General features: G+C 34.4%; 1 protein-coding gene and 1 long non-coding RNA gene across 2 annotated transcripts; both read right to left on the reverse strand.

The window, feature by feature from the left end:
- Nucleotides 1-819: 819 nt before the first annotated feature.
- LOC138914463 (odorant receptor 67a-like) lies at nucleotides 820-2,243 on the reverse strand. The gene is made up of 4 exons (XM_070219393.1): nucleotides 1,627-2,243; nucleotides 1,147-1,348; nucleotides 937-1,092; nucleotides 820-873 (listed from the first exon to the last, which is right to left on the reverse strand). Exons 1-4 carry the CDS (start codon nucleotides 2,241-2,243, stop codon nucleotides 820-822), a joined length of 1,029 nt encoding a protein of 342 aa, XP_070075494.1.
- A 2,348-nt stretch (nucleotides 2,244-4,591) lies between these two features.
- Nucleotides 4,592-5,770, reverse strand: LOC138914464 (uncharacterized). The gene is made up of 3 exons (XR_011420313.1): nucleotides 5,655-5,770; nucleotides 5,525-5,599; nucleotides 4,592-4,882 (listed from the first exon to the last, which is right to left on the reverse strand). It is a non-coding gene; the product is annotated as an uncharacterized lncRNA (long non-coding RNA).
- Nucleotides 5,771-15,123: the final 9,353 nt, after the last annotated feature.

Here is a 15,123-nt window from a genome sequence, read left to right on the forward strand (position 1 = left end):
TGAAATTGATGAATGCTCTGGTGACAATGGAGTGCCTCAGTTGTCATTCGGGGCTAATAAATGGATGGCCAGGACGTTGGCGAGGGTGATATTTATCAAGGGACTTCAATAAATTGAAAGCCGCCAAAAGATATTTCTTCATAAGTTTTTGCCCAGTAATCCTCTCCCCCCCACTCGCCCGAATGGCCAGCTCATCTTTGTGACCTCTAAAGCTGCCCATTGATTTGTCAATGCCTGGTCTTAAGTCCTGTTCCTGGTCCTGCCTGCCTTCCTTTCTTCCACCGTGGCCATAAATCAATCCAGGGAGAATTTTGAAAGCATTAAAAGCATTACAAAGAGCAGCATTTCGTGGTTGTTGTAGTTCTTGCGTGCTGCTGCTGTCGCTGTCATGTCTTTGTCATGTTGAACAAAAGCCGCCTTGGCGGCAGCATTACGTATACGCCCTGTGGCCCAAAGCGGAGATATAGGGACTCACACATGCAAAGCGACATTTTGCAGGCAGCCGAATGAATGCGAGAATGAACGACTGAACGAAATAGGAAAGGGGAAAGACGAGGAGTACTTGGGAAACCTTAGGCCATCTTTTGTCTGCCTGCTTTTCCGCTTTTCCTCAGGCGGCTGTGTTCTTTTCGCCAGCCATTTGATTGTTTTCTATGTATCTCCTTGTTACCATCCACATACACTGTACTCTTACAAGTTATAATCGTAAATTTGATAGCTTTGGATTTAATTTTTGTAATATTTATTTTTATAGTTTTTCTACATTTCATTGAGTAATATTAATATATTTTAGTTTTACTTAATGACACTGATAAGCATTTAACTATATATAGTTTGAATAGCACAGAAGAACTTGTAAGACATGCTAAGAAACTATAATGAAATACAATAATTTAAACAAATATTTATGCAAGAATTATAACCTCTGGAACTTACGATGCTCATGGTCTCAACAGACAAGTCCAGGACTATGGTAGCTTTCAGGCAATTTGGCTTCTGGGCTCGCATTGAAAGGAAAACTAACATTTTCCGGCATCGTGTGTCGGCCTCGGTCCAATTCATCTCGTAAACCGCAGTACTGACATTCTCACTCTGAAATTGCCGGGTTAGTGGGTTAGATCTTAGGAAGTTGTCATATTAGCAAACCGCATCGATCAGCATCTGACTGAAGAAGCAGAGGAGATAAACCTCTACCAATGCCGAAACCAGGAGTAGCACCTTCTTCAAAAAGTACGCGGGACTGAACTCGATGGTTAATTGAAATCCCACCAGGCAAACAAGCAGTGAAGAGGCCAGAAAGTTTAACAGCAAGGGAACTCCAAAGACATCGTTCATCACGTCGTTGATCCTTAAAATAAATTAAATTAATATTATTGTTTGGTACTTAAGTTTAGGGTTGGTAAAAGGATCCATAGCACTATCGATGATATCGATCGTTTTGAATATTATCGATAGTATCGCTTGGGTAACATATTAAATTTTTAGTATTTTTTTAAGCGTTGATCTTGATTTGAATCGAGCACACATTTTTAATCACATATATTTTTTCGATACTATCGCTAATATCAACCATGGCTAAAAAAAATCTATCGATGTTTTCGCAATTTTGATAATCTTTAAGCCAACCGAAGTATTTGGATGTGTTGGGCGATCAGGGATTGCAGCGCTTTAAAATCCTTATTGGCTCCATTGGTTTCACTATGGTTCCGAACCTCGAACTCCCTGAGAACTTTAGCCAGTCTGTCGTAGTGCATAGTGATCTGAAAAACCACGGCAAAGATCATGAGATCACTGGATATGGATCCGCAGGTGGCCGTGTAAGCAGCGATCGACTGGAGAACGTAGGTGGGATAAAAAATCCAGCTGTCCCTCCATTTCCAAAGGCAGAGGTCGAAAAATGGCAGAGATGGCTTCGCATCTGGCAAATGGATCACACAAATCTGATAGTAGTATATGACTATGGGTAACAGGCTGTGCGCGAAAAACATAATTGTAAGGAGACCACCAAAGCCTCTTGTGACAATGCTGCATCGTTTCAAATAGCTATTCACAGCATACTCCTCCTGATCCTTTTGACTGGGCGTCGGAAAGCAGGACTCCAACTGGCGGACCAAACGGGTCAGCTTTTGCTTTTTAATCAGCACCGTAATTAACTTGAGAATGCCGACGAACACGAAGGACACGTAGCCCAATATGATGCAGCTTTCAAGGAAATCCTCATCTTCCCGAAATGTGATTCCCATAAATACGAGCTCTTCAAGTACTTTCAAGCGTGTTAAAACAAAAAATATCAAAAATATCTGAAATCAAATATCATTTTGTTTTTTTGTTTCAATAAAAATATCTATCGATACGATATTTTTAAATATTTCGGCATCAATATTAATTCTGTAAAAAATACAGGTCATATGCTCCATAGGCAATGTTGAATGAGCAACTGCTATTCAAATAAGCTGTTATCGGATGTGGATGGTGCACTGTGGGAACACGAGTTTCACATTTGTCAAAAATTCCACCGTTTCACGCGGATGGACTGTATGCAAAGAGGCTATAACCACATCCATTTAAAATCCGGACTATTGCACAGTCTTCGGCTGTGTGTGAAAATCATATTATGATCCTTTACGATACTAGAACGAAATTTTTGTGTTCCTATTTATAATTTCAATTCTAGGGAATGTACATATCTGGCAAATAATCAGCTTCCGTATTCTGCATTGTTTATGCCGGTTTACAAGTGGTTAAGAAGTCTTAAAATTGATGTATAACAATGTCGGTAATAGAAAGTGTTCCGGTAAATACGTACCGAAATTATTTAAGTATTCTTAATGATTCTTCTACAAAGGAAGAACTTAAGCTTAAAGCTACACAAGAACTTAGTGAACACTTTGAAATAATAATGCAAAGCCCAGCATACCCGTCTTTTTTAGAAAACTCATTAAAAATTTTTATGCATATACTCCAGGACGGCGAGCCTCAGTTTGTTCAAGAAAATACTATGCAACACGTAAGTTCGGGGATGTCACAAAAATGTATTTTATCATTTGTACGAAAGTATACAGTGGCGGACAAAAGTATACATACGACCCCCTTTTTGGGAGATTTCCCACTCCTTTAGCTTTTACATAAACAGAAACAACAACATACTAAGAAGGAACCATAATGCCCTCGACGAAGACCAAATTTCCTACTCCCGAGGCTTCAACTGACCCCCACACCATGACTTTCCCACCATAATCCCACCACAGAACTATTTGGACCAAAAATCACTTCGGGGGGAGTGTCATTATGTGGGGATCAGTTGAAGGCTCGGGAGTAGGAAATTTGGTCTTCGTCATATAAGACCATATTAGAACACATTTTGAAAACATCTGGGTACAAATAATGCCTTAAAACGAGCTGGACCTTCCAACAGGATAACGATCCTAGGCATACGCCGCATATCGTGAAGGATTGGCTGCTGAATTATGCTCCTTGTCAATTATTTTCACACCACTAAGCCGGTACATAAGAATTATAGACCAGGATTGGGAAATTTTGAAGCAAAAATTTCGAAAGTTCTATGTAAAAAATCGTATGTAGACTTTTGTCAGTGCCATTTTTAGGTTTTTTGTTTATAGCTCTTTAAGTTTTTGTTGTATAAGAATGAAATTTTGGTTTTTGGGTAATAATAACATTTAAAACAATATGGCATCATTACTTTTTCTGTAAAAGCTAAAGGAGTGGGAAAACTCCCAAAAGGGGGTCGTATGTAGACTTTTGTCCGCCACTGTACATACAGTGGCTTATTTCGTGCAGAGGTAAACTTAAAATCCAAACTCGTATAGCTAACAAACTATACGTTAATTTACCAAAATTTAAATGCAGTTATGTTAGGTAGTATTCTGACCCTTATTAACCGACCTCTTTTTTTTTAGATTCCATAGAATAACACTTAAAATTAAAAAAAACTAAAATCATTGACTTTTTTAATCTCACAGCTTATTTCGTGCAATACTTTAAAATTATTATTATTTGTAAATTATGGCTAAAAATGTGTTTTTTTCATAGCTCGCAAATAACTGTTGACCGATTCGTGCGGTCCCCAAATAACTGTTTTTTTCTGAGACTTTGAGCAAACAATCAGAGAGCAACCGATTGAATTGTTCGTACAGAAATTTTGCTCGCACTCAGCCGACGAGCAGTTTTTTCGGCTTTCTTTTGCTCAGCTCGCTTACAGACCGATTGCTCCTGAACGACGTTTCAAAAAGTCTTTTGCGCATGTGTTAACGTTAACGTCCCTGTAGTTCGCCGGACTGGTCCCGAACTAGCGAAATCGCCATACACCGGGGGCTTGGGACTAACTCCCGCTCATACCACCCGCAATGTAAATTTCTATCCACTTTTACCACGGCATGTCCTAGGCGGTGGTCATATGGCGAAGTTCTGCATTACCTTTCGCCACAAAAGGGACCGATAGGTGGTCCCATATTATACCCCTTTTCGCCACAAAAGGGCCACCTATCGGACCATCTATCGGACCACCTATCGGTCCCTTTTGTGGCGAAAAGGGGTATTAAATGGGACCACCTATCGGTCCCTTTTGTGGCGAAAAGGGGTATGAAATGGGGTTGGTGTTTTCAATACCAAAAAAGCTGAATGCTATGAAACTTCCCAAGAAAAAATACTTTTTGTTAAATTAATTTATTGTATTATAAGTAGACAATTTTTCTATTTTTTTTAATTTATATTTATTGAACAAATTCCTCTGCTGACACGTTTTTGTTGAGTTCCTCATTGTTGTTATTATTTGATTTGGATTTATTTTTAAAAAATCGTTTCTTTTGCAATTGAATTGCCTTGGGAATCAATATTTCTGCATTACCAGATTCTGAAACAATATCTAAAAAGAAATAAGATTTTAGTGTTTTAAAATAAAATGAGAACAGAAACTAACTTCGGCAAGCCAAAGTTTTAATACCCTTGCAGCTTTCAGGAATAAAATTGTGACTAGAAAAGCATAAATATAAAATAAGAATAACCAACAGTTAAATGTAGACTTATTTCACGCTTTTGAAACTTGAACCGACAGACAGACGGACATGGTTAAATGGATTTACTTTATAGGTTTGAAAAGGTCTCCTTTACTGCGTAACAAACTTCTGGACTAAATTATAATTCCCTCTGCATGGGTTTAAATATATATTTTTAGATTTTGTTATACAAGCCTATTTACATCAAACCATGTTTTAAAAGTGAAAAGCAGAAAAAGACAGAAAGAAATAGGATTAAAGACAGATGGCATTCTAAGTAAATAGATTGAAATTGAATCAAGAAACTAAGTGTATTATAAAAAATACAGTTATAAAAATAACGGCTTTTTTTTTCCAGAAAAGCCTTTAACATTAAATCCCACAACAAACTCATCCGTGAGAACCCTCCGCAAGTTTTTAAACCCCTTCTGGCAGCAACAACGATCTCATGGCTTTAATCTAAAAAGGAAAAAATGTCCCTAAAATATTTATATCAAAGAAAAAAGACTTACGTGGGAGTCCTTTGCACTACTATTTCTCCTTCTCCTCTTTAACAAATCGACGAATGTGCCTGTTGCTGTTCATGGCTGAATATCACACATTATTAGGTATTTCACTTGCACAACTCATGGTGTTACTCACCTGTTGACGACACTTCAGATCACAACAAAATATAACACTTTAAATGTACAATAAGACAAATTAAATACAATGTTTACAAAATTTGGCGCAAACGTTGGGTTAGTGATGGTAGCGGGATTGGGTAGTTATGGCAATCCGTTACGTTTAATATTGCGATTACTACCGATATCGTATAATCGATGGCAATAAAAACATTCGCTAATATTATTTTTGTTTAGTTCTATGTATATAAAATTAGGTACTTATATATTTATTTTACATATCTAAGCACCAATAAAGTCCGCTTGTTATGGAAGGAAAGAAAACGTTTTGCTACTGAACCACCGCTATTGTTAAAAATATTGCTGCAGCTAAATTGCTCATTATTAAATATAAATAATATAAAAAGAAATAAAATTCTATCATTTATTATTTTATTTTATCTCATTATTAAGTTTTTATTTGATTATTTTAACTTTTTTTAAATTTGTTTTTTATATAAACAAAATAAAGTTGTATTCGTTATTAAAATCATTATAAACTTGTCAAAAATTTCATTTTACAATTTTTTTAACTCATATAGAAGTGTTCACATAGAAGTGTTCACTCTCCGATAACTCTTTTGCTCTTGTAAAAAATACACACGCCACTTATTGACCCTTAAGGGACCACTGGGTGGTCGATCCCTTTCTACTACCCCGAAAGTGCCACCGCCCCCTTGAGAACTACAGGGGTGCTTGGGCGATATTGCTCTCCCTTTCACTCGCACGTACTTTCAAAGGGAATACATTGTATAGTTGTATTAGTGAAAAGACTTTTTGCGATGACTTTTTCAGTCAATCGGTCTTTTAATAAGTCTCCCTGTGCGAGCGACATTCGTATCTCTCATTGAACGAGGTTCGTAACAGAGCGTCTCACGAACAGCTCAACGTAAAAGGCTCAACCGAAAACCAAAACGAAAGGAAACGAAGTGTGCTGCGCAGAGAGAGAAAGAGGGGCATGCTATTTTTCGGTTGTTCTCGGGAGTAGAGCGTAAGGAAAAAAACGGTTAACAGTTATTTGCGTGCTTTGGTTTTTTTTTTTATTTCTACATTAAAGCGCCTATTATTAACAATTTTTTTTGGAATTTTAATTATGTCAAATACACTAAAAAAAAAGTTACATGCAAAAAAAAATAATAAAATCAATTAAAATGCTTAAATGTATATTTTCGTATTAAAAATGTCGAAAAATGTATACCAAATTTGCAGAATTTATTGAGCAAGGACCCAGTTCTCAACTATCCATGATCAAACGCTTCTTACGATGGAATTAAGTGGTACCAATAGGCCCAAAATGCATCCTGTACAATAGTATCTGAAACGGAACAGACTTAAAATTATTAAAAATGTATAGTAAATTTAACAACATGTATATTTTTTTTTAGTGTATTTGACATAATTAAAATTCCAAAAAAAAAAATGTTAATAATAGGCGCTTCAATGTAGAAATAAAAAAAAACACATTTTTAACCATAATTTACAAATAATAATAATTTTAAAGTTTAGCATGAAATAAGCTGTGACATTCAAAAGTCAATGATTTTAGTTTTTTAAATTTTAAGTGTTATTCTATGGAATCTAAAAATAAAGAAGTGGGTTAATAAGGGCCAGAATACTACCTAACTTAACTGCATTTAAATATTGGTAAATTATCGTATAGTTTGTTAGCTATACGAGTTTGATTTTTAAGTTTACCTCTGCACGAAATAAGCTGTGAGCCACTGTACATACGTAAGCCGGTTAGTTTTGGGTATTGATGTAATTAACAAGAAAGGAAGTTAACTTCGGCCAGCCGAAGTTTATATACCCTTGCAGATATGCCTACTTAAAATGTTGTTTTTACATTGTCAACAAGAAAGGAAGCTACCTTCGGCCAGCCGAAGCTTATATACCCTTGTAGATAAAATAATACTCACTCGGTGCAGTTCCAGGGATTCCAGATTCAGAGTTTCGATTTATTTCAATTTTGTTTTTAAGTAGTCAAGAATCAAAACGCCTACTTCCTACAAAGTTACAATGAATTTTCTTATATTTGTTTGGGAGCCTTAAGATATAGTGGTCCGATCCGGCTGGCTCCGACATATGTACTACCTGCAATAGAAAGAAGACCTTCGGGAAAGTTTCATCGCGATAGCTTTAAAACTGAGAGACTAGTTCGCATAGAAACGGACAGACGGACAGACGGACAGACGGACAGACGGACATGGCTAGATAGACTCGGCTATTGGTGCTGATCAAGAATATATATACTTTATGTGGTCGGAAACGTCTCCTTCACTGCGTTGCAAACATCTGACTGAAATTATAATACCCTCTACAAGGGTATAAAAATCAAAACGCCTACATTCTACAAAGAGACAATGGTTTTTCTATTATTTTTTTTGATTATTCCTATGGGAGATATAGTGGTCCGATCCGGCTTAATTTATTTAATTGTTTAAATGAGTTCCTATAAAAAAATGTAGAATTTTTTGAATTTAAATAGTTTTAATGAACACTTCCGCACCACCATTGACTTAATGTTCCAGGTTTTAGTAGTGCACTGCGCCGCAGGCGAAAAATCGCGAAAAATCGGAAAAAATGATGCAGGACTTTTCGTTGGACATTCCTTTAGGGGAATTGCCAAAAATAGCATCACATTTTGCCGATTTTACCGCCCAAAACGGAAGAAAACTGCGTCAAAAATGCCATCACCATACAAATCACCTACAAAAGTTTTTTGGAAAAATCCTTAAAAAGTATAATTAAAAATGTCCTTAGACGGTCAATTCCGGGGCAGGCACCACGAAAAATTAGTACAATAACTTAAGCCGTTTTCAAGATATAGCTATAAGTCAAATAATTGTTTGCATTTTGCAAACAATTAATTGACAGCCGAATATTTGCAATTTTTAAGTTTTTCTTGTTTTTTTGGGTGTTTAAGGATGAAAAATGAAAATGTTTTGATGCAATCGGAAAGATAATAGTTTAAAAAACAACATTTCAAAAGAAAAAAATTAAAAAATGTAGTATTTGCTTGTACATTTCCCATCTAAAAACGAATTTCTATGCCATTTTGCCTTTTGCAAACAATTACTTGACAAACTGTATGTTACTACCTGCAATAGAAAAAAGATTTTTTGGAAGGTTTTATCGCGATAGCTTTAAAACTGAGGGACTAGTTCGCATAGAAACGGACAGACGGACATGGCTAGATGCTCTCGGCTATGCTGATCAAGAATATATATACTTTATGTGGTCGGAAACGTCTCCTTCACTGCGTTGCAAACATCTGATTGAAATTATAATACCCTCTGCAAGGGTATAAAAACAATAGCCATAATAACGGATTTTTGACCTCCGTTTTGTGATTATAGGGACATATACACTTACTTCCATACGTTGGTTTACAGCTTACAGTGGTTCACAGCTTATTTCGACTAGTCTACACCAAAAACTTTAACAGCCCATAAAAACTAAATAAAACATGTTATCAAAATAATTTAAACGCAGAATACATCTATGATGATACACATTAGTGTATAAAAATGTTATAATTTTTTTTATATTTTACAAATATTTTTTATGAATTAATTATTAATATAAAAGGCAACAAAAAAATCGAATAAATTAACATAGGGGCCAATAACTTTTTTTTTTAATTTGGCATGATTACCCTTTTGTTTACCAACAATTTGAAGTTAACTTTACATGGATGCAATGCCTTTTGTTGTTGTCGCCAAGTAAAAACTACTCCGGCCTTTAAGGAGCTCTTTTATCGTAGATTTGACTAAAACTATTGTGTTTTCGAGCATTTTTTCGTACTGTTGATTTCCAATTTTGTTTTGTGGTAATGTTAAGACTCCTTTGATTCATAATCTTAAGCCCTCGACAGCTCTGGATGAGCTTAAACGAAAAAATACGCATTTCCCATCGGTCATTTCTTTAGTTAAATCAAAAATTAATTTTTAATATTTCAAGATCCTTTAATTTTTAATTCATTTATCCTTTAGTATGTCAAGATACACTCAAATCTTAATCGAGGCGTAAAAACAATTTTTGTTTGCCGCATCAAGTTGAGACTGATGTACAATTCTCACAGCTTATTCAAACCACTATGTATTAAAGCATGCAAATAACTGTTGACCGGTTTTTGAAGTGAAACTTTTTTAGGCGCGTTATGGATTTTCGGGGACGTAGTAAAACCGATTCATGGATTCATGACCGTCACGAAAATCGTACATACCCTTTTCTTTTAACGCTACCCACTGGGAAAATTCCTCTGGAAAATAACATATTTTGAAGAGGTTTCTCCATAGAAGCGGAAGGGACAAAACCTCATTCACCCCTTACATTTCTTCCATCTCTGGTTTCAAAATACACGGGGGTGACACAAAAAGTAAGGGGGAAATGAGGTTTCTATCTGGATCTCTGGCAGAAGAATGCAGGACAAAATCCACTGGTTTTTCGACTTCCCGCATTATAGATTTTCCACACGTACCCAGTTATGGTTTTCCACCACTTGCAATATCTGCTTTTCTACACCCTCCCAGTTTTGGTTTTTCCAGACCCTCGCAGTTTTGGTTTTGCACTGCTTTGCAGTATCTGATTTTCCACAATAAAAATCATGTTTTTTGTAATATTTGTTTGTGTATTTATTAATAATATTTACAATCGAAGCATTGGAACTAAAAATTTGTAATGCCTGAAGCATTCCCGGGTTTTGCTTGGCCGAATGAAGTTCTTAGATATCCATTTCTTGTCTGTATTCTGAAAATATCAAAAATAATTTAGATATGAATGTAAGACCAGGAATAATAATAAGAGTAATTACCATTATTAGGTCTCCGCACAAAATTAAAGGATCTCTCCAGAAATTATGACTGGTTTGCCATGGCCGATCATTTACCCTCTGTTCAGTTGTTATAAGAGATTAACTTAGGTAAAGATATAGTTAACAAGAAAGGAAGCTAACTTCGGCCAGCCGAAGCTTATATACCCTTGCAGATAAAGTAATGCTCACTCGGTGCAGTTCCAGAGATTCCAGATTCAGCGTTTCTATTTATTTAAATTTTGTTTTTAAGTAGTCAAGAATCAAAACGCCTACTTCCTACAAAGTTACAATGAATTTTCTTATATTTGTTTGAATATTCCTATGGTAGCCTTAAGATATAGTGGTCCGATCCGGCTCGCTCCGACATATGTACTACCTGCAATAGAAAGTAGACTTTCGGGAAGGTTTCATCGCGATAGCTTTAAAACTGAGAGACTAGTTCGCATAGAAACGGACAGACGGACAGATGGACAGACGGACAGACGGACATGGCTAGATAGACTCGGCTATTGGTGCTGATCAAGAATATATATACTTTATGTGGTCGGAAACGTCTCCTTCACTGCGTTGCAAACATCTGACTGAAATTATAATACCCTCTACGAGGGTATAAAAACCGTTGGAGCGCACTTGCATGATATGTCGCAAGAAAGGTTGTTGTTATATCGATGTGTCGATAATAATATCGATATCACTCGATGTTGTAGTGATGGTACGAGCAAAACACGAGAACGGAATTACATTTTTAAAAACACGAAATTAAAATAATAAAGTCTAAATGAAAAGTATAAGCTAAATATAAAAGTTGGATCGAGCATTTTAGTTGTCGTGGTTAAAAATAAAGGTAACAAAACAAAATAAAATTCAAAGTATAAAAAGGTAACAAAACAAAATAAAATTCAAACTATAAAAAAAAAATAATGATAAAAAAGGCATTTCTAATGTCGCCAGTAAAAATTTTTTTTTTCTCAAAAATCGCCGCTTTTAACGAAAACTATTAGTTTTACAGAAAAAATGTATGTAACATAAATTATTCATTTTTTTAATACCTTTCATTTCTCCTTACCTAACTTGTTGATTAAGTTAATATAATCGAATATATTTGCGAAAAACAGTTTTTACCGTTATTTTCCATGATACCGGTTTTTGCGACAACTTTGACTATATTTCCCGTAATCAGGACCCAAAAACACGTCAATATGGAAAGTTTTAAAAAAAATTGGGCGTAGGAGCTAAACGGAAGTTTATCCAAAATAACTGTTATTTGTTGATTTTTATGTATAACAGTTATTTCCTTGACATTTAAAAAAAAATTAAATAATTGAAAAAACATGCTCACCGAGTTTTATATAACTTACTAGAAATCTTTAAAAAAAAAAGCCAACCGTGCATATTGCATAACTATATTTTTTTTTAATTTGTTTTACTCACAAAATCGCCATAAATTAAGTTTGAGTTTTATTTTGGTTGTTTATCAACTTTTATTATAAAACTCAAAAAATAACAGTTATTCTTTGAGTTTTACTTTACGAATCCGAAAATAACTGTTAAAAAGTGATTTTTAACATAAAACTCATAACAGTTAGGGTCCCTGGCAGTATCTGATTTCCCACAATAAAAAAACATTTTTTCATGTAATATGTGTATTTATTAATAATATTTACAATTGAAGCAGTGGAATTAAAAATTGATAAAACCTAAAGCATTCCCGGTTTTCGCTGGGCCGATTGCAGGTCTTAGCTATCCATTTTTTGAAAGCCGGTCTTCTGAAAATATCAAAAATAATTAGATATTATAATAATTATAATATACAGGGGTGATCAAAAGAATTTTCACAAATGTTAATGTTAACTGTACTTATAATTTGAACCAGTGTTTACAAAACTGTCTGAATTTTCATTTAGCCTGCTTTTGCTGCTGCTTCTGAAAAAGTCGGCAGTCGCAGTCGAAGCAAAAGCAAAATCCGAGCACTAACGACTGTCGCACATTGGCGCCTTTTGACTTTTTTTTGGTAATAAATCATAACTTTTGAACCAGTGAAGATAATTGAATGATGTAAACGGCAAATGATAGATAATTGATCCACCTTTCAAATTATTGCTTGAGACGAAGTGGGCGTGGCAGAGGCGTACTTACAAATCGGCAAAGTCAGAATTTAAAAACATATCCATTTTTTTCCGACAAAAAAAACATTTTTTAAAAAACTTTTTTTTTTTTTTTTAGGTTTGTTTTTTTTTTTTTTATTTAAAAAAAAAAAAAAAATGGGGGTAAAAAATTTTTTTTTTTTTTTTAAATGTTGTTTTGTTTAGTTTATTTTTTTATGTTTTAATTTTTAAAAACTAAAAAAACAAAAAAAAAAAAAAGTTGAAGTTTTTTTTTAAAAATAAAAATTTTTATATTTCATGTTTTTTGAAATAATGGGCACAATTTGGTAAACTTGGTAAATCCAATAGACTTAACATTTCTGGACTATAATTACTAGATTCTAACTCTGTGACAAGGTTGAGATTCCATGACCCTAGAATACAGTTTGGATTCGCACATACTAAATTCAATGCTTAGGCAGCGTAAGTTGTTTTGAGCTGGCAAAAGTGGCTATTTTCGTTTCTGAATAACTTTTAAACGTGATTTTTTACAGTAACATGATATATACCAAAATTTAAGGAAGGGCTATATATACAAGGGCTATACAGTTTAAAGTTTTAAAGAAAATCGTATGAGCCGTTTTTGAGAAAAATAAAAAAAGCTAAACAAAAAAATTAAAACAAAAATTTGTTTTGTGCATATCTTTTTCAATATTACATTTACACAAACTACATATACGAGGAGCTTAAAGCTTTTTTAAAAACCTTTCAAGCGAGATACAGCACAAGTCTGTTGCTTCTGTAGTTTAGAAGTTACGGCCTTCCGTATTTTAGCTATTTATAGCTGTTTTCCCGCTAAACTAGCGAGTTTTTCCAAAAGTGGTAGAACTAAAATTTCTTATATCGAGCTGTTGAACATCATATAAAATTTTCAGGACTTTAAAACCATGTTTTGGACAAATCTTTCACAAGGTTGCGCCATATGCAATTTCTGGGACCATGACTTTTTTCCCTTTTTTGGCTCTTAAAACCGCGGACGCAGGCGGACGCAGCTACAACTTTCGTAATATCAAGAAGAAAGTCCAAATAGTATTAAATAGTTTTTTTTTTATTTTCCATCAAAGTTGAAAAATATGGAAAAAATGGGCGTTTCGCAAATAACGCATAACTAAGAGATGCGGATGGCAAACTGCAATATGTTTTACTTTTTTTTTACTCTTAACTAACACACCAATCCGTGGAAAAAGAAGCAAAGCGATTCGATGCCTAGTTTTTAAGAAAAACCCCCGGAAGTGCAAAAAATTACCTATAAACGGTGTGTTTTTTTAAGTGAAAAATTGTTCAACTTTTACAAAAATTTGATTTCATTTGAAAAAGGGTTACATATTTGTAATAGTGGATCAATTACCTGTCGATTGGTATGGGTCGCAACTTTCTAGGACAAAGTCGAAAAAGTGATTTATTGCACGTTTTTTGGCCCAAGGCGCCACTGTGTGTCGAAGCAAAAGCAAGTCGTTGCTTTCTGATTTTTAGCTTCTGCTGTGCTGGTGCTTTCAGTCGGTAGCAACAGTCGAAGCAGCAGCTAGCAGTCGTTAGTGCTCGGATTTTGCTTTTGCTTCGACTGCGACTGCCGACTTTTTCAGAAGCAGCAGCAAAAGTAACAGGCAGTCGAAGCAAGAAAAATGAAAAATTATGTGACTTTTGCTACTTCGACTGCAGCATTTTAAACACTGGTTGCAAACATCTGACTGAAATTATAAAAATATATATAAATATAAAAATATATATAATATATTTTTGACTTTAAAAGAGTGCCCCCAACCAGAGTTTTTGAAATATTCTATGTAAGTTAGGTTCAGACAGTTTCTACATTATTTCTCAACAAAATAAATTTGGTTTCACAAAAATCAGATCTACACAGCGACCTGTAGACGATCCGCAGCTGGCCTACTTTTTATAAAAAAAGCCCGACAAAAAAATTTACACGACCGCCATTTTAAAAGATACAAAAAAAATTAAAATTGGTTTAAATTATATAAGAACTATGTAATCAACATGCCAAGTTGCAAACTTCCAGCACAAACCCTTATTGTTAAAAAAAACATGAAAAACTTGACAAATTGGCAGTTCTAGGTTTCTAAGTAGCATCAATATCAGGCCACTTACGCGCTGTGTAATTTCTGTGGCACTACGATTATAATATTTTTTAACAAAAAAATCACCAACTTATAATATTCAAAAATATTCAAAAAATATTAATAATTGTTAATCAAATAAATTAAACTACAGCTGTGAAAAAAATAATAGCACCACTTACCCAAAAAAAATTTTAACTAGTCATCCTACTCACATTTTTTAACTTTTTTAACTTTTCAAAACGGGTTTTAAATAGTAAGACTAAACATAATTTGAATATGAAAAAAAATGTTAGCTTTATAAAAGGTTTCTGGACTTATGTAAGAAAATCTATGCAAAACTGGAAAAACGTACGAAAAAATAATAGCACCACTTCTCTAAAAATAGAATAAAAGGTAAAAAAATGACAAATGGGT

Source organism: Drosophila takahashii, unplaced genomic scaffold, assembly GCF_030179915.1.
Source record: "Drosophila takahashii strain IR98-3 E-12201 unplaced genomic scaffold, DtakHiC1v2 scaffold_197, whole genome shotgun sequence".
Taxonomy (NCBI): domain Eukaryota; kingdom Metazoa; phylum Arthropoda; class Insecta; order Diptera; family Drosophilidae; genus Drosophila; species Drosophila takahashii.